Genomic DNA, 26,631 nt, shown 5'->3' on the forward strand with positions numbered 1-26,631 from the left:
GGCTCACTGGCTGCCTCGCTTGACTGTCCCATCGAGGGGCGGAGCCTCGCGCCCAGTTCTCTTCCATCGCCACCTCTGTTTATCCTCTGGCCATTGGCACCAGAGACTGCCAGTCGGCTCTGGGGACGGCCTCCAACTTGAGGTTCCATCCTAACTCCGCACCTATTGGCAGATAGGAGGTTACTTCCTCCTGATTGGGCAAGGTGTCGTCAGTAAGACTAAGGAAAGAACCAATGGGAGGGATGGGGTGTGTCTTGCCCCACCCTAGCTCTGAGCAGGTAAGACTCATTACTCTCCCCTTCCCCCTACCTGTCCAACAGGTGAGTCAGGAGGCGCCATGGGAAAGGACAGACGCTTTCACCAGCCAGCCAGCTCAGCGTCAGGAATAATGCTTCTTTGGGCTTATTCACCCTTGCCACAAAGTGGTAATAAGATGTTTGTATAGCACTTCATAGGCTATTAGCTGGTTTGGGAATTTTTTCCTGAAAGATGGAATGCTCCTGAGATTTAGAATCAGAAGGCCTGAGTTTGGGTTCTGCCACTTAGGAGCTATATGATCTTAGGCAAGTTACTTCATCTCACCCTGTTTCTCCTCCTCTGTAAAATGGGTACATTGGCTATATCTCTCTCTCAAGGGAGTATGTGGGGATGAAATGAAGTAAAGTTTGTGAAATCACTTGGACAATTGCTAAATGTTACAATTTAAATTAATGACTTTTTTTTTAATTCTCGTGACAGTTCTGAAAAATTGTTAGGACAACAAAATGATTGTCATTTCAAAGATGAGGAAACTGAGGTTCAGAGAGGTCACAAAACTAGAAAGTGGCACATCCTAAACTAGAACCCCTTTCTTCTCATTTCAAGGCTCACCAAACTACATGTTCTCCTGGTGGAATATAGCACCGACATAAAATGTCAAAGCAGTGGGGAGGGGCCGGGGAAAAGGCAAAAACAAATTCCGGGGAGAGACAGAAGAGTAGTGATTTGGGACAAAGGGACAAATTGAGGCTAGACATCAGAAGGAACTTACCAGTGTTAGGATAAGGAGACAAGGACATTCATATATGGGAGGCTGGAGACTCTCCTTTCCTGGAGATTTGTCAAACAGAGAAATCCCTGTGAAAGGGACAAAGACTGAGAAAGTATTGGTGGGTTTGGAAGAAATCAGGCAGCAAGGAAATCAACACTGCCTAAAAGAAATGGGGCAGCAGGCCCCTCAGTAGTGGAAGAGTCTGGGTTAGTTATCAGAAAGAACGTCCGGGGCCGGCCCCGTGGCTTAGCGGTTAAGTGCGCGTGCTCCACTACTGGCGGCCCGGGTTCGGATCCCAGGTGCGCACCGACACACTGCTTCTCCGGCCATGCTGAGGCCACGTCCCACATACAGCAACTGGCAGGATGTGCAACTATAACATACAACTATCTACTGGGGCTTTGGGGAGAAAAGGAAAAAAAAAAAAAAAGGAGGAGGATTGGCAATAAATGTTAGCTCAGGGCCGATCTTCCTCAGCAAAAAAAAGAGGAAGATTGGCATGGATGTTAGCTCAGGGCTGATCTTCCTCACAAAAAAAGAAAGAAAGAAAGAAAGAAAGAACTTCCCAATAGGCAGCTTAAGAAGATAAGAGTCTTCTCTTTCTGTGGCTGATGAAATGAGTGCCTGCTGGTGGCAGTACAGTGTGCCAGGGGTCCTACAGACATTCATTCATCAATAGAGCACCAACTGTATGCAAGGCACTGGGTTAGGCACTGGTAACATGGAAAATCAAAATGATCCCAACCCTCAAAGGGCTCCAGAGGGCTAAGTGTAAACAGGTCACCTCAGCCGCTCTGTGTGTGTGTGTGTAGGGAGAGGGGTTGTTCGGGAAAGGGTCCTCCCTCAAAGAAGCATTATAGCCCCAAAGCTCGCACACAGGTGGGCTGGGTGAAGGAAGCCCTGCAGCATCCTTGACCGCTTTCCCCACCAGAGAAAGCAATGATGGCTAAACAGTTGCAATGATGGCCAAACAGTCGCACTTCTGAGGCTTGTGCCATCCAAGAGGTCTTCCTGGAGGGGGCAGGGAGACATCAACATCCCTAACCAGGTACCATCCCACGTGCCACTGCCCTGTGCTTCATTTCCCTTCCTCCCCCTCCTCCAGCTTACTCAGTATCTTTCTCCATACCTTACCCCTGCCCCACCCACCTGCTCAGCACCCTGCCACACTGTGCAGTGGCCAGCCCCCAGCTTGGGGGGAAAGGAGCTCGAAATCCTAGGCTGCTGCCGTCGCCAGGGTTTCACTTCCTCCCTCTTCCACTTCCCACCTTCCCTTGCCCACTTCCCACCTTCCCACACCCTCCCCTGCCTACACACACACACACACACACACACACACACACACACACACACACTTCCCAGACTCAAGCCTGGCTCAACTCCTTCCTTTCTCCTGACTTCCGCATACGGGCAGGGCAGGGCTGGTTGGCTGCAGAGGGGTGGAGGAACCTGGATCGGGTGGAGGGGCAGAAATAAGGCTTCAGAATAAAGCCTATGTGCATGTGTGTGTGTGTGTGTGTGTGTGTGTGTGTGTGTGTGTGTGTCTCCCCAGAATGTTCCCTGCTTGTCAGCCTGGAACATGCTGCAACATGCTTGCCCCAAACTAAGCGCTCAGGCTGGGACTGGGTGGAGGCACCGCGGCAGCAGTAGGAAAGATTGGGATGACAGCTGTGTCTCTCCGCCCAGATCAAGGGGTTTTCTGCACATTTATGAAGCACCTACTACGTGCCTGCCAGGCACTGAGGATTCATCTGTAGGATACAGAAAATGATGTTGACCAGAATCAGCTGTCTGTGTAGGGGATTTGGTCTCACAGGGCAAGGAGGTGCCTAGGGATGGGGATGAGAGTCGCTGTGCAGCAGTCTCCTCTATGACTAGAGCTTGAAGGAAAGGCCACAAGACCATCTTACCCAGTCCCCTGCCTCCAAGCCTTTGAAGGCAGGGATTTCTCTGTTTGACAAATCTCCAGGAAAGGAGAGTCTCCAGCCTCCCATATATGAATGTCCTTGTCTCCTTATCCTAACACTGGTAAGTTCCTTCTGATGTCTAGCCTCAATTTGTATTGCTGCAATTTAAACTCATTTCTCTTGCCCAGAGCTCAGTGGAAGCAGCGTCCTTGGGCCGTCAAGATCACATATGGTTAATTCAACATTGCAGATTTCTGGGGCCTCAAGTAAAGAAGGAAAGAGCACCCAGTGGCCCATCCCAAGCTGTCCCAGAGACAGAAGCTACTAGCAAAGAGGGGTCCAAGGAGGGGCTGTTGGGAGGGAGGGGAGCTGGTGGGGGATGGGCAGGCGCTTTCCTGAGGGAAGGTGAACAACAGCCCAGTGCCCTCCAGGCTCATCTCACTTCCCCTCCCCGCCAGGAGGCCTCTGGGCCATATAAGGAGGTAAGAGTTTCTGTTGTCTGTTCAAACTTGGCCCTTTCTCTGTGGGGTCCCTTCCCCAGACAGAGGCTGAGGAGATTTAGATCTGCACAAGCCACACACACAAACACACACAACCTTCCGTGCTCACACCTCAGGGATATACACTCATGGGCACAGATTCAGATACGCAAACACCAGACGCATCAACGCTTTCTCCCCAACAGACAAATACACACACACACACACACACACACACACACACACACACCCTTCATCCCTCCTCTTCCTCTAGGGTGGCCTCAGGGATGGTCATCTCTATCAAGGGAGACTGGGGTGAAGAGACGGGTTGCTAAACTTCAGGCTGACAATGGTCCCTCTTCATCACACAGCAGCTCCCTCTCCCCTGGCGTTAGTTACAGCAGCGGGAAAGGAGAGCGACAACCGGGAGTTGTCGCTTCCCACGTGGCAGGCTGGAATCAAAGGCAATAAGAAAAGGAAGAGGCATCTTGAGCACAGGCCGGCTCTCAGCCCCGGGGCAGAGCCACCCGTGGACCTGGGAAAGGGGCCTCTGTGTTGGGTCCTATCCCTCAGAAGGCCCCACTCCAGCCCTCCTGCGGTTGTGCCCTCCACACAGGGCCAAAGGAACAAGCCTATACAGAGTTCATGGCTCTCCCCTTCAAGACCACACTCCGGGTGGCGGAAACCCTGAAATTCCTTGCCCAGCAGTGACCCCGCTTCTAGGGCCTGGGGTCTCTCACTCCGGCCCTTCCTCCCCTCCCGAGGACAGCAGCACCGCCCGTCGTACAAGCACACACAGGCAAAGTGGTGACAAGGGCAGTTATGGGGACGGGTGGACACAGCACAGATATGCAAGCTGGGGTATCTACACGCATGTGCTGGAGGCCCTTTGTGGTGTGGGGGACCCAGGGGTTCGAAGGGACGGGGAGATGGCCCAGGGGCTGGAGGCCTGGGGACGGTTATCCCCGGGCTGCCATGTTCTGAGGAGTCTGAGAAGTCTCAGTTCCATCCTGGCCTCTCAGGTCATTGTGAAGTTGTACTTATCAAGGTATAGCTTATTTAACAGTTTGTGTGCTTGATTTGTATGTAACTTTTTGGACTACAGTATGTGGACCTCCATTTGCACGCCTGCCCCTGTCCCCTGGAGTTGGGGGTGACTTGCTCGGGGTGACCCCTTCAGGGCTGGGGAGATGACACTGGCTGCAGAAGAGCCTCCAGGCTCCCAAACTCTTCTGGCTGGAGGGGCCCAAGCCTTGCAGGAGCAAGAGCGAGGTGGGCTGGTGCGAGGCCTGGAGGAGGGGTGCTTCTCCGGTTTTTTGCTGCCCTTTGTCCAGGGGAGGAGCCTCGAAGCCAGAGGCTGCCCACGGCCTGGTCCTGTGGGTGAGTGCCCAGCCAGCAGGGAGGGCTCTTAATTACAGAGGTAGCTCCAGCCACACTTTGCTGCAAGGCGTGTGGGCGGGGAAGGAATGTGGCAGGGAAAAGAGGGAGACAGGAAAACAGAGATAGGACGGGCCAGAAATAGCTCAGGCCAAGGCGCGATACCAGGGGCTGTGGTGGTGGATCGAGAGGGTGGAGGAAGGTCAGGACCTCTCCAGAGAATGTCTATCCTGGGGTCACCCCCCCCACCCCCCCACCAGGTGCAATTGCAGGGCTTCAGGAGCCCAACAGGGTGGGCTCCAAGCATCAGGATTGTATTCTGGACCTGGGTCTCCCTGGCTTTCTGAGCAACCCCCCGCCCTGAGTGGGTTGGGGGAGGAGAGAGGGGGTGAGGCCTTGCCACCTGAGTCACCCCCTTCCTGCTCCTGGCCTGGGTGACTCCACGCACAGGCTGACACAGCTGGGGCCCCACCCGCCCCGCCAGCCTGCCTGCCCCTCCCTCCCCCAGCAAGCCAGGAGAGATGCCTGCCCTGACAGGCGCCCTTCCCACGGAGAGGCCTCCCTTCCCCTGCTTGTGTACAAGCACACACACACACACACACACACACACACGGCAGGAATTTCTCCCCCACTTGTCGAGAGTCCTTGGGAAGAGGAAGAAGGAACAGTAGAATCCGAGCCCCCTTCCTTGTACATATGGGGAACCTGAGGCTGGAACCAGGAGAGAAGCGTCCCTAAGGTCACAGAAGCAAATTCCTGGCAGGGCTGGGACTTGAACCTTTGTCATCTGCCCACCAGCCCACCACTCCCACAAATGTAGGTCTCTTTCCATCCCAACAAAGTGGGGTGCAGTGAGGGGGGAGATGAGAACCAATTTTGTGGGAAGTCAGTTTGAGGTGTGACTCCAGGAAAATCTCGGGATTAGAGAGCCAGGGCTGGTGGGGGGTGGGGGGGGGTGGGGGGGTAGGGGCGGGGCTGGCTGGCCCTCCTCAGGGGTCTAAATCAGTAACCTCCGCTCACTTCCTCTAAACCCTCCAGGCCAGCGAGGGCACCACCCAGAGCCACAGCAATCGATGATGCAAAGAGACCCTTCCCCCACCTCCACCAGCCCTCTCTGCCCCTGCTCTCCCTGCCTTGGTGGTAACTGGCGCCAGCTCTTGGAGGCCCCCCGGCCCTGCACATTAATCCCATCTTCCCCAGTCACATCCCTCGGCCACTAGGGAATTTGAGAGTCGAGATCCTTGAATATTTCATCAGCACTTCTGCCTCCAGTTGAAGAAGCAGCCAACTTACAGCTCATGGATAATTTATGGCCCCAGCAGAGAACCTGGAAGTAGTGAGGGGGAGGGGCAGGGAGCGTGGGGGCTTCTGATGAGGGTGCTGGAGAGAAGCCAGCTCCATCCAAAGTGTGTGTGTTGGGGGGGAGGCCAGGGACACTTCCATTTTTGAGGATACCAATGTATTACCAAAGAAAACCAGGGTTATCAAAATAATTGTGCTAAAGGTTAAAGTCATCTGACAAGCATTTTCTGACTTCATTCCTGTCGCTGTGTCTCTGTAACTTGTGCATAACCTCCTTCAGAGATAACAAAAAATTTTAATGGGATGTCCGTCATGGCTGTGAGGCCTCCAAAAAGCCCCCTGCTCCCCACACCTACTGGGGCCAGAGAGAGAAGCCAGACTCCGGACTTAGATTGGCTGAACCTAGCTCCTGCCTAGACTCCTCCTGGAGGGCCACCGGGATTAACCAAGTGGTCAAGGGAAAAGGAAGGAATATCGAGTGGCCACCCCTGACTTTGCTCCAGGAGCATAACATCACACTCTTCTTCTAAAAGGAAAGATGGAAAAGGTGACTGGAAATGGAAGATGTGAAGCTCTCTTGGCCTCTTCTTTGTGAGTGACCTACCTTAGTGAGTTTTTCCACAGATTCAGAGGATCAAGTATATGTGGAGGGGGGAGAGGTAAACAAGCAGGCATAGCCTCCTTACCTCAGTTTCCCCACCTGAGTCATGGGCTTGAGAGGCGCTCCCACCCCAAGGGCTGTCTGGGGGACAGAAGAGATGCTATCTAGGCAGCCGGCGCCAGGTGGGCCAGGTGGTGATTATGGGGTGATTTGTCCCCAGGTTGGCCTGGGGTTTGGGCTGGAGCTGGCTCTGGTGGGCAGCCCCAGCCCCCAGCACACTCCCATCAAATCTCCAAGTCATCTTCGAGTTTGATCATGGGAAAAGCCAGGCGGGGCTGCACCAGCCTTGCTTAGAGTCAGCCCCGGCCCTGGGGCCCAATCTAGACTCTCTGGGCCTCAATTTCCCCATCCATGAAATTGGGGCCATCTGCCAGAGCTGTCCTTGGAGAGAAGTTGCAAAGGAAGGGCTGGATGAAGGCCCCAGAGTGGAGAGGATGTGGGGGGCTTGGGCCCTGTGGCTGCCAGGACTTCCCCAGTCAGGTTATACAGGTGGCCCCTGTGCCAACTGGACACAGCCTTCTGACATAGAAAGGGTTCACTCTTTGTCCCCAGGGGAGACCCCTACCCTCCTAGAGAAGGGGAACACGAGGGTGAGACTTCAAAAACTATTTCTCAAACCTAAGGAGGGGAATTTCTTCTATTGGAATTAACTGGAAATTGGGGGGAGCCCAAGGGCCCCAACTCCCCCACCTCCCTTGGCCATCACTTCTCAGGATTCGAGAAGAGGCTGGTCTAAGTGACCCCAGCAAGTCTGTCCCCAGCCCCTAACATCTGGTCCAGTCCCATGGAGCTGACAATGGGGGGTGGGACCAGGCTCTGGAATCAGGCCTGACGGAGGAAGCTTGACTGCCTGCTCTTTGTCCCCTCCCCCCCCCTTCCTCCCTAGCCCTCCCTTCTTCCCCCCTCCCTTCTGGAACTCCTTGCCTCCCTCGGTGGGCTGTGGCAATGTGGGGGTTTGTCTCCACATCTGGCCCTCACCTTCCTCTGCGCAGCCCCAGCTGACAGCCTAAAGGGACAAAGCCAACACCAGAGACGAGGGCGTCCTCCCCTTTCTCTCCCTTCTCTGAGCAGCAGTGATTTGGGGAGAAAAGCTTCAAACCCAGCTGAGCCACCACCCACCTTGAGGAACTTTGGACAAATTGCTTCTCATTCCTCAGCCTCACCTGCAGCAGAGGGGAATTGATACCTATGGTGCAAGACTGTTTGAGGGTTGTGAGGAACATGCCGAGTGCCCGGCACACAGTAGGTACTCAACACATTGTAGTCGTGATGTTCTCCTTAGGATGGGGTCTTTCCGGGGCCAGGGCACCTCTGGGGCATCTGAGTCTGGCCCTATTGTGTGAGGCCACCATCCCCAGCGCCCTTTTGGCCATCCCTAACCTTCTACCCATTATCCTACAGATGCTAAAGACGGATGAGGTGCTGGGTGGGGGCATTAGGGCGGGGTAAGGAGGGGCCCAGTGAAACAGAGATGTGGAGGAGGCAGGGCGTCTGGGCTGGGTGGGGTTGAGAGAATGGGCTGGAGAGCCCCAGAGGGCCCACGCTGGGACTCACTGGAACTCTGTCTCACCAGTTTGGGGAGCTGGCCGGACAATGGGGAGACGCTGGCATCAGGGAAAGGAAGGAGGGGCCGGCAGCTGTCTGGGAAAGGGGACCTGAGTAAGGACGGGGAGGGAAGGGCCTGGGCTAACAGCCTGGATGGGGGGTGAGTGCCCAGAGAGCGGCCAGCCTTCTGCTCCCGGGGGACACCCCCTCACATACACACTTACCGCCACACACTTGGAGACGCCACTCTCAGATGCACACTTGGACGCACACATCAACACACTTCTTAAACTGCAACCCCTCAGCTCTCCCTGTCCTCTTCCTCAGCTCTATTTTTCCATCTCACTCATCTAACATAACCTGCTAATTTATTGATTATAACATTTATTGTTTACTGCTGGTCTCCCGACTGGGATGCAAGCTCCACGAAGGCAGGGCGCTCGGCCTGATTTGCCCACTGCTGTATGCCCAGCTGCCACAGCACGCCGGCACATGCAGGGGCTCAATAAATATGTGTTGAGTGAGTGGACGAACCCCTCTAGAACCACACTCATGGACGCACGCACACTCGGGGACGCACGTGCAGAGACACACTCAGACCCATGACGCTGCCACAGACATCCTCAGACACGTGCACGCAGGCACACACTCACACCCAGACCCGCACATCCACACAACACACAAGCACACGGGCCTTCTCACTCCCGCACACAGGCACTTGCAGATTCACACTCAGCCGTCCAGATTCCAAAGCTACTACTCACGACAGGCGGCAGGCGCGCTCAAGCACATCCTGGCTCCCCACCCTCTGGAGTGCCAGCCCCCCACAGCCCCTCCCAGAAACAGGGGCGGGGCCTCAGTGGAAGCTGCCTACACAGCAGCTTGAAAGGGGTGGGGTGGGGCAGGGCCTCCCTGGCACACGGGAGCCCTCTGGAGACGCTACCACTGCAGACCCACCTATGGGCGAGAGGGAGAGTGAGGTCACCAGCACCCCCAGCCTTGACCCCGCCCAAGCCCCAGACTCAGACTCTGGCCTTCCCACCCTAATCATCACCGAAGGCCCAGAGGAGGGGCTTGGCGTGGAGCAGGGATTCCTCCAGGGCACAGAGATGGGTGGGGCCCAGGCCTGGTCACCTGGCACATCTAGGGGAAGGGCAGGGGTGTGGATGGTGAGAACTGGGCTTCCCAGCTTCAGCTCCACTCTCCAGTAGGAAGAGAAGGCTCCTCCACTGCCCTGTCCCTGGGAGGCCAGAAACGTGGGAAGTGGGACAGAACTGTTAGCTGGCTGGCCCTGTCCCAGGGTCCCTCCCCAGAGAGACCCCTTTTGCCCCCACCTCACTGCTGTGGAACATGGTGGGGACACTGGTGAGTCACAGGGCTGGGTGGTAGCCACCGGGCACCACCCCTGCCCCCACATCTCCAGACTCTCTGCCTCCTGAAGCCGACGGAAGATTGGGCAAGACGGTCTGGCAGTCTCACTGCCACCATGAAGTCTCATGTTATCAAACCGTATCCCTAGGGTCCTCTGGCCGCTGAGATGGGGGCCTAATCCCCACTGTGGAATGGGAGAACGGGCACAGAGGGCAGGGTATGCTCGCTCTGACTCTAAGGAACCTCGGTCAGTAAATGCCTGGAAAGTACAAGCGGGAAGTAAATGCCCCTGGCCCCCTCCCCACACTCGCCACATTTCCTAAGGGAAGCGATGCTGAACTAGGAAAATACGGGACATCCCATCTTAGAAATCTGAAACCACCATCTTCCCAGCACTCCAGGCCTCCAGGCGGGAATGCGTCCTCACGCCCCCTGGCGGCAGATTGCAACTGCACGGGGCTGCTCCTCGCTCTCACTCCCCAACACTCAGAGTCCACAGAGGCCAGCTGGAGGCCAAACAGTGCTCCCCAATCCGACTCTGCATTTACAGATGATGGGAGATGGCGCATGGGGAGGAAGGGAGGGGCCTTCACCCTCACCACTCAGCCCAGGGGAGCACGGACCCCAGGCACTGTGATTCATTCAATAAGAAATGTTTATTGAGCACCCTGCCAGTGTGCCAGGAAACGCTGGACTCCTGGTCCAGTGCTTTTCATGACACCAGCTGCCCCTCTGCTGTCTGCATTTCAGGGTGATACCTCAACTAGGAGGAGCTGGAATCTTCTCCTCCAGGAGACTGTGCAGGTGGGGTGAGCATCAGAAGGAAGATGGGCCGTCAGCAGCGGCAGCACCACCATCCTGTGGTCCAGAGAGGAGGTGTGAGGGGTCTGGGGGGCAGCACCTACAGGTGGGATGGGATAGGGCCCGGTCAGCTATGTCCATTTTACATTCTTAATAAATAGTTCTTGCTGCTGCCCAGGCTGGTGAGGGTGGTGCCATTGGGCCAAGGCTTCCCAAACTCTTGCGGGGTGCAGGGGTGGCCCTCTTCTCATGCTAGTTCAGGCTCTGGCTCTGAAAAGGAAAGAAGAGAGCATTGGGATTAGCCCCACACACACTCCCAACAGGCGTCTGGGTGCTGTCCTGGGGGAAGGGGGGCCAAGCAGGAGGGAGGCTCCCAGGAACAGGTCTCAGCTGGTCCCAGCTCCAGGAAGGATGCCACCCCCCAACACACCATGTGAGACAGTAGTTGCTAACAGGCCACAGAGGAGGGTCCCAGCACCCAACATGCACATTCCACTGCCCCTGCAGCCCAGTACATGGACCCTCCTGTCCCCAGCCTCCACGCCAGGCTGCCTCCCCACCCTCCATCAGCACCCGAGCCACTGACCGGCCTCAGCCTCGTCGCCCTTGGCATCAGGCTCCTGCCACCAGTCAGCATACACGCCCTCCTCGTAGTCGCCCTCCCCCTCAAACTCAGCATCGGATGGGGGGCCCTTTGGCTCCACAGGCGGTTCTGTCTCCTCCAGCTCCATCTAGAGCAGCCCCACGGTGGGGGGAGAAACCAGGTCACAGCAGGCACAAGCGGGATCGGTTCCCTTCCTGGCCAAGGGGCCCTCCCGTCCCGTCTCAGTCCCCAGAACCCCTCCTTCCCCCGTCTCAAGATCTCACAGAGGAACGATCTGCGGGTTTCTCCCATCAAGTCCTATTCCCAAACTGCCCCCTCCCTGAGCTGATGCACCGGGCTCCACTAGCAGGGAGTCACTGTTAGCATAAGCAGCATCGCCCTCTCCACAGCTGCCATTAGGCATAAAGACCGCGGCGAATACTGCTAGCCCGTGCCTACTGTCTGCTCATGCCGCTTCCCAGCCAGGAACGCCTCTCCTCCCCTGTGCCTGGAGAGCTCCTGTTTATCCCTCCACCGCCAGGCACCAGCTCCAGGATGCGGCCCTTCTGATGACCCTGGCTGGGTCTGGAGTCCTCCTCCAGTGCCCCGTGCCAACTCCTCCTGCAGCACTGTTTGGGCCTCCCCCACTAACTGTGAGCTGCTGGGGGGACTGTGCCTTTCATCAACTTACCCCAGCCCAAGCACGGGGCGGGAGCTCCTACTACGTGCCAGCTCTACACTAAGTGCCTGACTCAGCCTCATTTCATTCTCACCATGACGGTGTGAGGGAGCACTGTTCTCCTCATTTGGTGGATGAAGAAATCAAAGTCCGAGGGTTACCTAAGACTTGCCTAGAGGCTGCCCAACCGGTAAGCAGTGGAGCCAGCGGTGGAGCCAAGTCTGGCTGCACCAAACCTGGGCGCTAACAGTGTAGACCCTGCCCCTGTGTGACAAGTGGGGGCCTGGACGCATGAACAAAAGAGGGAATGAATAACTAAGCACTGAGCGGCAACACCTTGGAGAATTCAGGCTCTCAAACCCTCATTCAGAATCAAGGTAACACGTGGTCTTCCCTCCCGGTGTCCTGCGTTCATTCATTCATTCACTGGTTCATTCACACTCAGTTTCAGAGCACCAGCTCTGTGCCAGGTGCTGTGGGAGAACTGGGAATAACCTAGTCCCCTGTCCTGCAAGACAATCCTCTAGGATACTGGCTGGAGAAGGGGGCTGGGGGTGAGAACGACCAGGGCTGCAAATAACTCCAGGTCCAGGGAGGCACAGAGAGTCAGAGGTGGCACTGCAAGCCCAGAAGACAGAGCCCTGGCATGCAGCGAGAGCTTCCTAGAGGAGGCGCCACCTGAGCTGGGCCTGGGAGAGCAAGATTCAGACGTGTAGAGAAGGGAGGAACATGAGAACACTGAGGGAGAAGAGAAGGGCAGGTGTTGCTAAGGGACAGGTGAATCTCTCCCGCTGCACAGCAGCTCACTGCCAGGAGCTGGGCTGAGCTTTGGCCCAGTGGCCCCAGGAAAACGACCAAGGGGTCTCCATCACAGCCCAGCCTGGAGGGCAGGGGGCACTTACCTCATCATCTGACTGCAGGTACATGTGCGCGAACTCCAGCAGCTCCCGCAGCTCAGCGGTCTGGTTGTGGTAGAATATGGCCTCCTGGGAGGAGGGAAGGAAAGTGAGGCGAGCCAGACCCTGCCGCCAGATGGTGGAGGAGCCAGAGCTCCTAGGATCTGGGTTCTCTGGTGCTTTCCAGCTCAAGGAGCAGGGAACAGGTATCAGGTCACGTGCTGATGGAAAAATCAGGGGGCCGGCCCGGTGGCATAGCGGTTAAGTGCGAGCGTTCCGCTGCAGCAGCCCAGGGTTCGGATCCCGGGCGCGCACCGATGCACCGCTTGTCAGGCCATGCTGTGGCGGTGTCCCATATAAAGTGGAGGAAGATGGACATGGATGTTAGCCCAGGGCCAGTCTTCCTCAGCAACAAGAGGAGGATTCACGACAGATGTTAGCTCAGGGCTGATCTTCCCCACAAAAAAAAAAAAAAAAGAAAGAAAGATCACAGCAGCTTGGAGTGCTAGGTTAAGAAGGATCCTGAGGGCTCCGTGAAGAAAGAGTTCCTCAGTCAATTAGCAATTTCTGCCACTAACAACGAAAGTGGCAGTGGCACCATTTGCCCCATATTTGCCAGCCTTGCCCTAGATTCCAAGGGGTTTCCTCAGCTGGTCCAGGCTAGGGGTCCCTGGGGAAGAAGGGCAATAGCCAGCAGTGAGGGGGATGAGGGTGGGGAGGGGAGCAGGCAGAATGGACAGGCATTTTTGTACCTCCCACAACCCAGGCACTGTGCCGTCAAGGTGGGCAGTACGACCCCTACATTGCACGTGAGGGAACAGATTCAGAAAGGGGCAGTAATGTTCCCAGGACCATACAGCTGGTGGGCTGGGTTTGAACCCAGGACTCCAACCACAACCCATAGTCTTTCTTTTCACTTCCCATCCTGCCTTCCCAGGAAGCCAGGATTTTTTTAATCAAACCACGTGTCCCGAGAGTGCCTCGGAAAGCGGTGCCCACCTCCCGGGGCTGGAAGTCCTCCTCCTCCAGGCCCCAGCGAGCCCGGTGGAAGCGGTAATACACCAGGTTCTGCTGCATGACACTGTCCTGGGGGTCGAAGAGCATGTAGCTGGCGGCGCTGCGGGCGGCCTGGCGCACGTCGTTCACTGCAGGAGGAACAGGAGTGAGGGGGAGCCGTGGCACTTCCCACCCTCAGGGATAACCCCCATCCAGCCTACCCGTCTCCCAATTCAGTCCAGTGCCCATGGCTCCCCAGTCGCCTCCTGGAATACCTTTTGGGTGCCTCAGTCCAGCCAATAATAATGCAAACTAGAATGTACTGGGCACTTATCGTGTGCCAGGCCCCGTGTAACTCATTAAGCCTCATTGTTATTGTCATCCCCATTTTACAGGCAATATATCTGAGGCACAGAGAGGTTAGGCAAAGTGCTCAAGCTCACACCTGGATAATGATGACACTGGAGAATTAAAGGCCAGCGGCCCTGCCCTCAACCTCTTTGCCTACTGGACCCATGAAGGGTCTCCTGGCCTCTTGGTCCTCAATCCCTCCGCTCCAACTCCAGCCTCTGTCTGAATCTGGGCATCTCTGCATTTCAGGAACTCTGAAGATTGTCCATCCCAGCCACAGTTGATGCCAGGATCTCCCACAAATGAGAATAGCCTTAAGTCCTGGTGCTACTTTTCATTAGTCATGTGGCTAACAGCCTCGTACTCTCTATGAGCCTCAGTTTCCCAACTGAAAAATTGGTCCAGTAATGTCAGCTGCAGGGGGTTGGTAAGAGGATCAAGTGAGATAACAGATGTGGCAGGGCTTTGTAAACTGTCAAGTGCTGTGCAGTTGTTGCCTATCTAATCATTTACTCTTCGAGGCCCTCGAATTCTCCGGAGGCTGCTCTCTGTTCCCTCCCACAAGCCTCGCACCTGCCCCACCACCCCCAGCCTTCCCTCCCATCACCCATTCAATTCCAAGGGACAGCTCCCCACGTCTCTGCCGCGCTCTGCTCCCAGCACAGTGCCCTCCCTCCCGCAAGCCCACTGGGAGGCTCACGCTTGTAGTAGGCAAACTGCAGGTAGTGATACATGGTGGCAACGAACTTCTCCACAAAGTAGCCGCCCACGTTGGGGGTCAGGTTAGCCTCACAGTCCACCTTGCACTGCAGGGATTCTGCAAAGAGATCTGGGGATGGGAGGCAGTGGGGAGGAGCTGGTGGTGTGCTGAACAGCGCCATCCCACTGATGGGGGTGATGGAGATACTTCCAATCCCAGCTCTGCCAGCGGAGCCTGTTTGCTTGTCCAGAGAGCGCATTTTTGCGATCACGTGAGACAACATGTGTAGTGCTGGGCGAGCGGTCAGTGATGCTGACGAGACTACTGTGGGCTGGGGTCACTTACCACCCCCATAGCTCAACCCCTACCCCAAAGCCAGAGGGACCTAGGGCATTCTCAGAGAACGGCAGGTGAGGTTTGGAGATGTTTCTGAAGCCCGGATACAGAAGCTCAGAGCAGCCCTCCTGCCCCGGCTGAGGGACCCCACAGTCAGGGATCCCAGACTAGGTGTGATTTCTGGCCACAGACTGCTGGGCTGTTTCCCACCTCGGCACCTTTGCACCTGCATCGCCCTCTGCCTGGAGGGCCTGTGAACCCAGCCTCCCCAGACCCTTTGGGATGTCACCGCCTCTCTGCACTGATGCCCAGCACCCTGGACACTCCTGACTGCAGTCCTCTACACCCTGCAGTCCTCTACACAGAGCACCAGAGGATCTGTTAGTCTGTCTCTCAACCTACTGAAGGCTCCCCCAAGGCCAGGGTAACCCCTTACTCCTGTCTGCTCCCAAGCGCTTAGCAGGTGCTCCATAAATGTGTATGGAATGAGTATTTGTGTTAAGAGGCCTTAGGACTTCTGGGAAGCAGGGCCCTGTGGGTGAGAGGGCTGCTGCAGGGGTCCAGGTCGGGGATACCTGCTACCGCCGGGTAAAAGTCCTTGAAGTCCACCTGCTCATGGGCCCCCTCGCAGCCAGCCAGACACCGGGCGAAGACGGCCAGGTACTCGGCGAGGGCCCGCTCCATGTCCTCGGTGCTGCTGCGGAAGTCCCCGCTGTTGTAGAGCTTCACAGCCCGGAGGAACACGGCCTGAAGGGGAGCGTGGCAGGAGGGTCAGGGGGACCCCAACACCTCCCCTCCGCTACAGGCCCTATGGGGCGGACAGGGACGGGAGTCGGGCCCACCACCTCTTCCACTCTACCTCGTACGGCTGGGCCTCCAAGTCCGTGAGGGTCTCCTCTGCCGCGTCCAGCAGCCCCCGGTAGTAGCTGAGATACTTGGCGGTCAGCTCGTGCTTCGGGTTCCTTTGGAGGAAGGTGTAGGCCGCGGCCACCGCCTTCTCCAGCCGGTTAGCCTGCGGGGTGGGGACGGAGCGGATCGGGAGGGCCCGAGCCCGCGGCCCTGAGCGCACCAGCGGGCTTGGGCTCGGTGAGCGCATCGCTCCTCCGGACCCGACGGGAACCCCGACGCGGGCTCAGGCTCGGAGCGCGGAGCGCAAGCCGGGCCCGACGGCAGGGCGGGGGCCGCGGGCGGGGCCCACCTTGAAGAGCGCGTAGTGCAGGTACTGGTAGGGCAGGCGGCTCTGGAAGTCGCGCAGCAGCTGCCGCGGCGGGTAGGGCACCTGGAAGGCGGGCAGCGTCCGCTTGCAGCGCCGCAGGCAGGCGGCGCGCTCCAGGACGTGGCCGAAGAGCCGCAGCTCGCGGGCCCAGTCGTCGCCGTCGCCGTCGCCGTCGCCGTCGCCGCCGTCGGGGCCGGGCGCGGGCCCGGGGGCCGAGGCGGCGGGGGGGCCGCTGCAGTTGGCGTGGCAGAAGGCCTCGCTGTCCCGCAGCAGCCGGTGCAGCCGCAGCGCCGCCTCGAGGTAGCGCGCGCTCTCGCGCCAGCTCTCGCCCTCGTACTGCTCCAGCGCGTGCCCGTAGGCCGCGGCCAGGGGCATCAGGTCCTCGGGCGGGAAGCCCCGGAAGCTGTACTTCTCGTACTGCGCCCCGGCGCTGCCCAGCAGCAGCCACAGCAGCCCCCACGCCGCCCGAGCCATGCCCCCGCCGCGCTGCCGGCTCTCCCGGGAGGGGCTGGCGTCCGGGCCCCGGGCGGGCGGGCGCAGGGGCCGGGCCGGCGTGCCCGCTGGGTCTTAGCGCCGGGCGCCAGGGCAGCAAGGCGGGGTGGAGGTCTGGGTCAGGTCCCCCTAGGGGCAGAGGGCTGCGTCTCCCCTCTTTTCAGAGGGCCCAGTGGTGTCCTGAGTCGCTTACTTCGGCCGGACCTCCTGCCTCTGGGGGTCTTCCCCTTGACAGATGGTGAGTGGGCGGGGGAACGCTTCCCGCAGGGATGGGGAGCCCGGAAAGCCCCTCCGCACACAGACAGTGCCCCACCTTGAGATCGAGAAATTGGGGGAAATGCCACCGCCTCTGCGCCGCCCAGACCCTGGAACCTGGTCTTCCTTCCATCACGGCACCCCTTCTGCACACTCCCCACCCCCAGCCCTGAAGAGATCACTCCAAGTGTTCCCCCAGCCCGCGACAGGGAGGCACACACCTGGTGTCACCCTGCACACCCTCCGCTCTCGCCACCTCCCACTCCATTTCCAGCCCCGCGTCAGAAAGTCCTTCTGGCAGTCCAGCTTTCGAGGGACAAAGCAGCTCGTCCCTGGAGAGGCTGTCCCTGGGACGTAGGGTGGGGAGAGCACAGAGATACCCCTTGGATTCTGGGGGCTCAGCCAGCCTCCTGAGAGGCCTTAGATTTAGGAATGCCAGCCAAAGAGGCAAGGGATGCCTCAGGCCGGCTTTAGGACCCGGGGGCTCCGGAAAAAAGACACTGAACTTTTTCTTTTTTTTTTTTTTTTTTTTTTTTGGGAGTCGCCTCCGACATCTCATCTTTCTCTAACCTCCCTCCCCCTCCGGGCCCCAGGTCTCTCAGCCCCGGGTGGGTGGGGGAGGAGGGGGGAATCTGGAGTTTTTGTGGTGCATTCCTCGGACTCTAACCCTCTCAGGCTCCCCCTCCTCCTATTCCCCCCCCACCCGCCCCGCCAGCTCAGTCTCCCCAGCCCCCATTCCACGTGGACCAGCCAGGGCGGGGGTGGGGAAGGAGGACAGGAAGAGGGGGAGCCAGCTCAGGGAGGAGGGGTGGGAAGGGGGTTGGCGGCGGCGACTCGCTCGCTCGCCCTCACTGTCGGCCGTCCCCGCTCCAGGCACCATGTTCCGCGCGGGGCCCCCCAGCCACACCCTCCTTCGGCTCCCTCTGCTGCAGTTGCTGCTGCTGCTGCTGCAGGCCGTGGGGAGGGGGCTGGGCCGCGCCAGCCCGGCCGGGGGCCCCCTGGAAGATGTGGTCATCGAAAGGTACCACATCCCCAGGGCCTGTCCCCGGGAAGTGCAGATGGGGGATTTTGTGCGCTACCACTACAACGGCACTTTCGAGGATGGCAAGAAGTTTGACTCGAGGTAACGGGCTGGGTGCCCCCAGACTCGCCGCTCCGCTTTCCTCAGCCTGGCGCCAGGCTCTCTTAGTCCTGGGCTTCCCTTGTTGCCCGTTTTAAGCCGTGTCTGCATCCCTGTACTCACACTGTGATCTCCTAACCCCAAACACAGCACCCTGGGTGGGGGGACCCCCAGACATCCATCTGGCAAAGACATCCCTGCCTCAACTTCAAACCTTCGCCTCTCAAAGGACCCCATTTCTTTCACACAAGCTCCTCACATCCCCCAGTCCCCCGAAGTGCTTGATAATCAAGGTGAACTGCTCTATTTACTTACTGGTGCTTTATTTAAAGACATGGGTGGGGGGACGTTCTGGTCCACAGTGTTGGGGGGAAAGGACAGTTGGTCCCTGCTGCATGTGAATCCTCCAATCGTCTCAGCCTGGGACCCCCTACCTTCCCACACTGCCTCCCTTCTGGGTGCAGCCCCAGGTTTCAGTGCCCTTGTGCTTATAGAAGAGGGGGTAGAACTTGTTTTTGGAGGAGGTGGGCGTTAGCAGCAGCCAAAGCAGGTGGGCGTTATAATAAGACAGCAGGATGGATCCAGGGATGTAGGGCATAGCTCGGTGTAGGGACCCTGTCTGTCTACGTGTCACATGGTCAGATGTGCCACCCTGGACTCCTCGGAGGGTTCTCATGCCTCTCTCTCCGGGTGTCCCCGCACGGCCACCTCCCTCCATCTTAGCTCTCCCAGGCCAGTGCTGCCGCCCATCTTGCCAGCCTTGGGGTTTGAGAGCCCGGCTTCTGGTCTGGTCCAGGCCTTCGGTCTGCTCTGGCAGGTCCACTCTTGTTGGTGGACACAGAGCAGAGCTGCTCACCGCTGGATTAAGCCTTGAGTCCCAGTCACACACACGTCTCACGTACACACACCGAGAAGTCAGTGCCTCTTAGACCCCTCCCCAAAACACAGCTCAGCTCGGCCTCTGGGAAATCAGCGGCCATGGCTTTGGAGGCAGGCAGTATATTGGGGAACAGGAAGTCCTGAGTCCAAGACCCCGGGTTCAAAGCCAGGCTGTGATCCTGGACAGGGAGTTTTGCCTCTGTAAGCTTTGCTTTCCTTATCTGAAAAATGGAGATTAAAAACAACCTGAAAAATGGAGTCTCTATTCCTAAGGCTGATGATAGGACTCCAGACCATGAATGAAAGCGGCCTTCGCACAGCGCCTGGCTGGCTGTGAGCAGGTTCCGTCCACACTGGCCGGAACCGTGGGCCCTGATGGTGTTGAGCTGGTAGAAACTTCTTGCGGTGCTTGGGCTCCCACAACAGCACTCTGAAGAGTGAAGGAAGCAGGCCGGACATGAAACCAGCTCAGTGGGCAAAAGGAAGGACAGGCGGTAGCCAGGAGGACAGCCCTGAGCCCTGACCGCCAAGTGGGGCAGGGGTCGGGAGTTGGGGGGTGCTTCCCCAGTGGGGACACTGGGACCCCGGCTGGGCCCAGTTCGTGCAGGGCTGAGCTTGGGAAACTTTCACAACGCATGGCCCTTCAATCAAAATCAAAATCTCCTATCGTCCCTTAACTTCTGGAAACTTTAATTAAAACTGTAACTAAAAACAAAAAAAAGCCATGGCAATTTTAGAATAGGCCTTTTCAAAGTTGAAAACCCATCCCTAACCCCCACCAGCTCGGCTTTCCCCTCCTTTCCTTGACAAATGGATAGTGCAGTGGCACCAACGTGGGTCCTGGAGTTCCACAGACCACGTTTTAGCTGTGTGACTTTGGGCAAGTCACTCGATCTCCCAAGTCTCAATTTTTCTCATGAGAAAAATGAAGACAATAATGCCCACCTCACAGGGGAGAGAATAACGTAAGATAATGAATGGAAAATGCCAAGCATTTAATCCAGCATATCGTAGTTGCTCAATAAATGCTCCTCTTCCCTCCTCTGCTGTACCTACCCCTCCTCTGCTGTCAGCAGATAGTAGCAGCAGACAGGCCGGTAAGCATCCCCCATCCCAGGCGAATAAAAGCCCCTGGCCTCCTCCGGGGCTTCCCTTCTGTAACAGTCCATCTTATTAAGGTGGGAGTCGCCACAGATGTAGGAGGGAGGCTTGAAGAGGAGATGATGAGCACGTGGATCTACACCTGCGTGTAGGGAGGGGGTATTGTGCATGCGTGTGCACCTGTGTGTGTACGTGACCATAGGCAGAGGCCACTGTGTCCCATCTGTCCCCTCCGTTCCCCAGCTATGACCGCAGCACCTTGGTGGCCATCGTGGTGGGCGTGGGGCGCCTCATCACCGGCATGGACCGAGGCCTCATGGGCATGTGTGTCAACGAGCGACGGCGCCTCATTGTGCCTCCCCACCTGGGCTATGGCAGCATCGGCGTGGGTGAGAAGGCTGGGGCCCAGGCATGGGGATGGAGGAGACCAGGAGGCAGAAGCAAGGACCCCAGGGCCAGAACACTGATGCTCAGAGAGGGAGCGTGACTTGCCCAAGGTCACACTGCATATGCAGGATGGATAGTGGCAGGTCTGGGCCCAGAGTTTCAGTTTCCTGCCCCTGGGGTGGGAGGAAGGGAAATAACAGGGCCCTGGGTGGGATCCTAGCTTGACGAGGGAGAAGGGAACTAGGGGTGGTGGAGGGGAGGCCAAGCAGGACGCTCAGACCTCCACTCCACCCCCACACTGGGGGCTGCACCAAACGTGTGCTCCGGCTGCCCGGCCCTCACAGCGGGGCTCATTCCTCCGGATGCCACCCTCTACTTCGACGTGGTCCTGCTGGATGTGTGGAACAAGGCGGACACCGTGCAGGTGAGCACCTTGCTGCTCCCGCCCCACTGCCCCCGCATGGTCCAGGACAGCGACTTTGTGCGCTACCACTACAATGGCACGCTGCTGGACGGCACCGCCTTCGACACCAGGTAAGGGCTGGAGGGAGCCCTGGGGCGCTGGGGACTATGGCATGGTGGGGGGCATCTGGTGCCCACCCTGCCTCTCCCACTCCAGAAGCATCACCTCTGCCTCATTCTCTGCAGCTATAGCAGGGGTGGCACTTATGACACCTACGTTGGCTCTGGCTGGCTGATCAAGGGCATGGACCAGGGGCTGCTGGGCATGTGTCCTGGAGAGAGAAGGAAGATCACCATCCCTCCATTCCTGGCCTATGGCGAGAAAGGCTATGGTGAGGGCAGGCAGGGATTCAGCAGGATTCTCCAGAAGTGGGCTGCCACATACAGTTGTTTAGGTTGTGCACTGCACAAGGGCACCTAGCCAAGGAGGCAAGTAGAGATGAAATCTAGCCCTTGGTGATCATTTCACTAAGAAGGAGTAATTTATTGTGATCCACACAAAGGTTCAGTATGGGCTGGTGGTGGCCCTGGGGACAACTCGCTCAGGCCTCACAGGGGGAGCAAGAAACAGGGCTGCTGCTGGCAGGGAACAAGCTCTGGAGAACAGGGTTGGCAGTTTTGCATGGTGCTCACATAGACCTTCCTGAGTCGAGAAGGAGCCCTGGTTTGCTCTCCACTTGTATGGTTCAAGCCTGTCCCTTCCCCAGGGACTATGATCCCCTCGCACGCCTCCCTGGTCTTCCATGTCCTACTGGTCGACCTCCACAACCCAAAGGACACTGTCCAGCTGGAGACGCTGGAGCTGCCGCCCGGCTGTGTGCGGAGAGCCGTGGCCGGGGACTTTATGCGTTACCACTACAACGGCTCGCTGATGGACGGCACCCTCTTCGATTCCAGGTCAGGGGTTCCTGAGGAGGGCCGTGGAGGCTGCGGGGAGGCAGCAGCAGCTGGGGCGGTTGGGCGGTGCTGAGCCACCTGGAAAGGCAGGGCCCCTCTGACGCCCTTGCTGGCCCTCCCCACCTTGTACTGCAGCTACTCCCGCAACCACACCTATGACACCTACGTGGGGCGGGGCTACATCATCCCCGGGATGGACCAGGGGCTGCAGGGCGCCTGCATGGGAGAGCGCCGGAGGATCACCATCCCCCCCCACCTCGCCTACGGGGAGAACGGGACTGGTAGGCTTGTTCCCTGTCCCCAAGCCACCAGCCCAGCAACTCTTCTAAACTGCTCACTGACCTTCCCCCCATGGGGGGACTCCAGCCACTGGTCTGCCCCTCTCCTCACAAAAACTAGTCGCCCACCCGGTTCCTGCTGCACGGACTCCATCCTGTTCTCAAGGGGCAGTCCCCTGGGTCTCCCCTTCCACACTGCAGAAGGGCAGCGACTCCTGAGTTTGGGGAGGGAGGGTGGTTATGGAAGAACAGAAACAACATAGCCCTAGGAAGCAAAGAAACCTGGATTTGAGACCCAGCTTGGCTGGATGGCTCAGTGTCCTCACCTGTAAAGTGGGACTAATGACATTGATCAGCAGGGTAAGTTACTGGGAGGTTGCAAGATGCTGTGTGTAAAGGCCTTTCCAGCTGGCATGCCCCCCTCCCCTGCCCCCTCACCCCAACAAGAGCGTGTTAGAAGAACCCATCCCATCCAGGGCGGGGAAGGTCTAGGGGCCCCCATGGAGACCGTGAGCCACCCCTCCTAGACTCGAGCTGATCCGCTCCCCCATTCTGCCCCAGGAGACAAGATCCCTGGCTCCGCTGTGCTCATCTTCCATGTCCACATCATCGACTTCCACAACCCCGCGGATCCAGTGGAAGTCAAGACCCTGTCCCCGCCCCCCGAGACCTGCAACGAGACCGCCAAGCCTGGGGACTTCGTTAGATACCACTACAACTGCTCTCTGCTGGATGGCACCGAGCTCTTCTCCTCGTGGGTCCGGGGCGGGGCCAGGGCTGGGCAGGTGGGTGGGCCCAGGCGTGGGGAGTCCTCCTAACAGCACCCCCGACTCTTGCTCCCTCCATAAGTTCCCATCTAAGTGAGTGGGTGGGGGGAGCTTAAATTCTTAACTCTGCAGGCAGGCAGAGGGAGGGTGAAGCCAGCAGTAGGGGGAGCTGCTGGGTCCATTTTATGGAGGGGAAACAAGCAGGGAGAGATGAGCCCTCAAGGCCTCACTTTAGGGGCAGTGGCAAGAACCACTGGGCCCTGCACTCTGCTGCTTGAGCCCGCGCCAGGAGTGACTTGGGAATTGAGGGGACAATGAGGTGGTGTGAACTGGGGGGGCACAAGGACGGGCGCTGATGTGGGAATCTGCTCTCCCCACAGCCACGACTACGGGGCCCCCCAGGAGGCGACTCTGGGGGCCCACAAGGTGATCGAAGGCCTGGACATAGGCCTGCAGGGCATGTGTGTGGGAGAGAGGCGGCAGCTCGTGGTCCCCCCACACCTGGCACACGGGGAGAGTGGAGGTGAGGGGCAGGGATTGGTCTGATCCATGTTCTGTCCCCCTTGCCCCTGCCCGCCTTGGGCCTTGATGGCTGGTGGGAGGAGTCAGGGAAGCCTTCTGGATTGTTCTGTAAACATCCCATGCTCTACTCTCCAGTCCCCAACAGGGGAAACTGAGGCCTGTGAGCTGGGGAGCACCCTGGGCAGCCTTTGAAGCCAAGCCCAGCCCCTGCCCTGAGTGGGACTCTTCCCTTCTCGCTTCTTCTCCCTCCTCCAGCCCGGGGGGTCCCTGGCAGTGCTGTGCTGCTGTTTGAGGTGGAGCTGGTGTCTCGGGAGGAGGGGCTGCCCACAGGCTACCTGTTTGTGTGGCATGAGGACCCTCCCGCCAACCTGTTCGAAGACCTGGACCTCAACAAGGATGGCGAGGTCCCCCTGGAGGAGGTGGGTGAGGAGTTCAGCCTTATAATAACCATTCCCACGTGGTCACCCAGCAGGAGCCACGTGGCATGGTGGCATGTAGCAGGAACGCAGTGCATGTCCACCATCCTGTCTGCGCCCGTGCTTCTGCCCCTCTGCTGGTCACTGTGCTTTAGTCTCTGCCTTTTCTTCTGGCACACGTTCTTCTGGCAACCCGTTCCCCCAGCTGCAGACTATCCCGAGCACGCCCTCCACTCTGGCTCCTCTCCTCTCCATCCGTACTGGCTGGCCTCCACCTGAGGGCCCTTCCCAAGGCCACCACAGCTGCTCAGGCAAGACCCTCACCCCCCCCTCCCCTTGGCTCTCCTCGCCCCAGTTCTCCACCTTCATCAAGGCTCAAGTCAGTGAGGGCAAAGGACGCCTCATGCCTGGGCAGGACCCGGAGAAAATCATAGCGGACATGTTCCAGAACCAGGACCGCAACCAGGACGGCAAGATCACTGCCGAGGAGCTCAAGCTGAAGTTGGACGAAGACCAGGAGCGGGTCCATGAGGAGCTCTGAAGGGCGGGGGCCTAGGCCCAAACACAAAGGCCCACTTCTAGGGGGGACAGTGGGCATTGGGGCTGACCCTCCAAGAGTCACCCTCCCCTCTGCTGGGATAGCATCTGGGAGCGTCTAAAAAGTGGTCAGAGGAGACAACTCTGGTCTTCCCACGAGCCCGAGAGTAAAATCCACAGCACAGACCTCAATTCGGTTTTCTCTTCCAACCCCAAATCCCTTCCTTAACAGTTTGGGGTTACAAAGCCAATGTGGGGAGTGGTGGGGTCTGGGGGTCGAATGGGCCACTGCTGGCCCCTCACCCCCACCTCCCCTCCATGTCACCGGACACTGAGCAAGGCGAACTCATTGTTTCTCTCCCCAGACTTCCCTTTATCTGTACTTCTCGCCATCCACAACCCCCACCTCCAGCCCCCACTCCTCTGTGGTGGCAGCTCTCCAGGAGCATGACCCAGGGCTGGTGGGACCCCCAGCCTTCCTCCCTCAGCTCTGGCTGGCTCCTGGGAAGGGGGCGGCTCCAGGAAGGCAGCCCTACCTCACCTGTCCTGTCCCCCTTCACTGTGTCCAATGGCGGCTGGGGTGACCCTGGGGTGCTGCAGGTCAGGGCTGGGCTTAGTGTCACCTTTTATCCCTGAAGAAGGCTGCTTTCTCTAAGGGACCAAGGAGGAGGAAGAAAATGAAGCGAGGGTAAGGAAACCTACTTAGATGGGCCTCAGGGCCACGGAATCCTTGGTTCAGGGCTGAGATCAACTTGGAAGAGGGGCTCATTGGGGGCTGAGGGGTGGGGGGCGTGGGCAGAACCCTGCACACTCAAAAGCCTAAACTGGTGCCAGATCGCCTTCTCCTTTGTGCCAAATAAAAGACGACACCAACGGCTCAGTAAGTGGTCTTTCGGTGGGGGAGGCTTTAGACCCAAAGATTGGGAAGGTGTGGAGAGATGCTGCTCGTCTCCGAACTCCCGGCTGAATGGAAAGACAGGGTCCCTGACCTCAGACACGACACAGAAAGCTCAAGGACTAAATTAAATCACACAAGTTGGAGTCCGCTCTTTTGTGTTCGTTTCCAGTGCTACCCCGTTCCCCGCTCCCTGCTCCTGGCTGCTGACCATTACCCCCTGTCTGATCCTTCTCCCTCTTCTCCCAAGGAAAGGTCATTGAGTTCAGGTCTCCGGCGTCTTGGGGGAGGATTTGCTTCAGTCACCAGTCAGGCCATCTGCCCTCTCCTGCCTGGCTGGACTCTGGCCAGTGCGAAGATGCCGCAAGCCATCTGAGGACGGGGGTGGGGGGATGCTTGAGTCGGGACTAGACTCACTGAACTGCCCCCGAAAGCACTGATTTCTTGCCCAGGATCCCCTGAGAGATGTGACCTCTCCCACAGCCGGTGACTGACACTCCCTGGTCCCAAAGCATCCAGAAGTCACCTCAGGGTCTGACGGTGGCTTCAGACCCACCTCGGACCCACCCAGCCCCTCCGCAAAACCTAACAGGACAGCTCAAAACTGAGGCCCACGTGGAGGCAGCACGGTGCAGAACAGGCACAGCTTTTATCAGAAACACTCAAACCCTGGCTCGAGCTCCTAGCTACGAGAGTTTGGACAAGTTCCTGATCATTTCTGAGCCATCTGTAGATGGGAACTACACCTACTTTCAGGGTCATTGTGAAGATTAAATGTCACCCCTCTAGGTGTACACAGCAGGCATTCAATCAACACTCCCATTACCTTCCCTTCAGATCTGCAGATAAACACAACTTCCCAACCGACAGGCGGGCAGAAGGTGAAGGAATGAATTCTCTGAGGGAGGACAGGCTAAGAAAATGCCAGGTGAACTAGTTGGTCTACATTTTTTTCTTCAAAAAGTGCCCTAGAGAGAATTTAGTTTTTTTTTTTTTTGTGAGGATGATTGGCCCTGAGCTAACATCTGTTGCCAATCTTCCTCTTTTTGCTTGAGAAAGATTGTCTCTGAGCTAACATCTGTGCCAGTCTTCCTCAATTTTTATGTGGGACACCACCACAGCATGGCTTGATGAGCCGTATGTAGGTCCACACCCGGGACCTGAACCTGCAAACCCCAGGCCGCCAAAGTGGAGTGCGCGAAATTAACCACTATGCCACCAGGCCAGCCCCAAGAATTCAGTAGTTGTTGACCATCTAAGTCAACAGGGAGGGGAGAACGGAAAGACACAGGAGAAAGCCCAATAACACTGGACAACAGAGCATAAGTCACTCCTATTTCACTTTGCCACAGAGCTCCTTCCCCACCTCAGGTCCCCAGTCTCAACCCCCCTT

General features: G+C 57.9%; 2 protein-coding genes across 2 annotated transcripts; one reads left to right on the forward strand and one right to left on the reverse strand.

Moving 5' to 3' along the window:
* Window positions 1-10,309: 10,309 nt before the first annotated feature.
* Window positions 10,310-16,719, reverse strand: P3H4 (prolyl 3-hydroxylase family member 4 (inactive)). Its single transcript, XM_058560979.1, has 8 exons — window positions 16,213-16,719; window positions 15,874-16,026; window positions 15,590-15,761; window positions 14,679-14,807; window positions 13,631-13,776; window positions 12,638-12,721; window positions 11,060-11,204; window positions 10,310-10,743 (listed from the first exon to the last, which is right to left on the reverse strand). Exons 1-8 carry the CDS (start codon window positions 16,702-16,704, stop codon window positions 10,721-10,723), a joined length of 1,344 nt encoding a protein of 447 aa, XP_058416962.1. The 5' UTR covers window positions 16,705-16,719; the 3' UTR covers window positions 10,310-10,720.
* Window positions 16,720-17,806: 1,087 nt separating this feature from the next.
* On the forward strand, window positions 17,807-25,471 carry FKBP10 (FKBP prolyl isomerase 10). Its single transcript, XM_058560977.1, has 10 exons — window positions 17,807-18,100; window positions 20,321-20,466; window positions 20,809-20,998; window positions 21,113-21,258; window positions 21,634-21,823; window positions 21,959-22,104; window positions 22,663-22,855; window positions 23,249-23,391; window positions 23,646-23,809; window positions 24,162-25,471. Exons 1-10 carry the CDS (start codon window positions 17,856-17,858, stop codon window positions 24,345-24,347), a joined length of 1,749 nt encoding a protein of 582 aa, XP_058416960.1. The 5' UTR covers window positions 17,807-17,855; the 3' UTR covers window positions 24,348-25,471.
* The last annotated feature ends 1,160 nt before the right edge of the window (window positions 25,472-26,631 follow it).

The sequence above is a fragment of the Diceros bicornis genome, chromosome 18 (assembly GCF_020826845.1).
Source record: "Diceros bicornis minor isolate mBicDic1 chromosome 18, mDicBic1.mat.cur, whole genome shotgun sequence".
Lineage (NCBI taxonomy): Eukaryota > Metazoa > Chordata > Mammalia > Perissodactyla > Rhinocerotidae > Diceros > Diceros bicornis.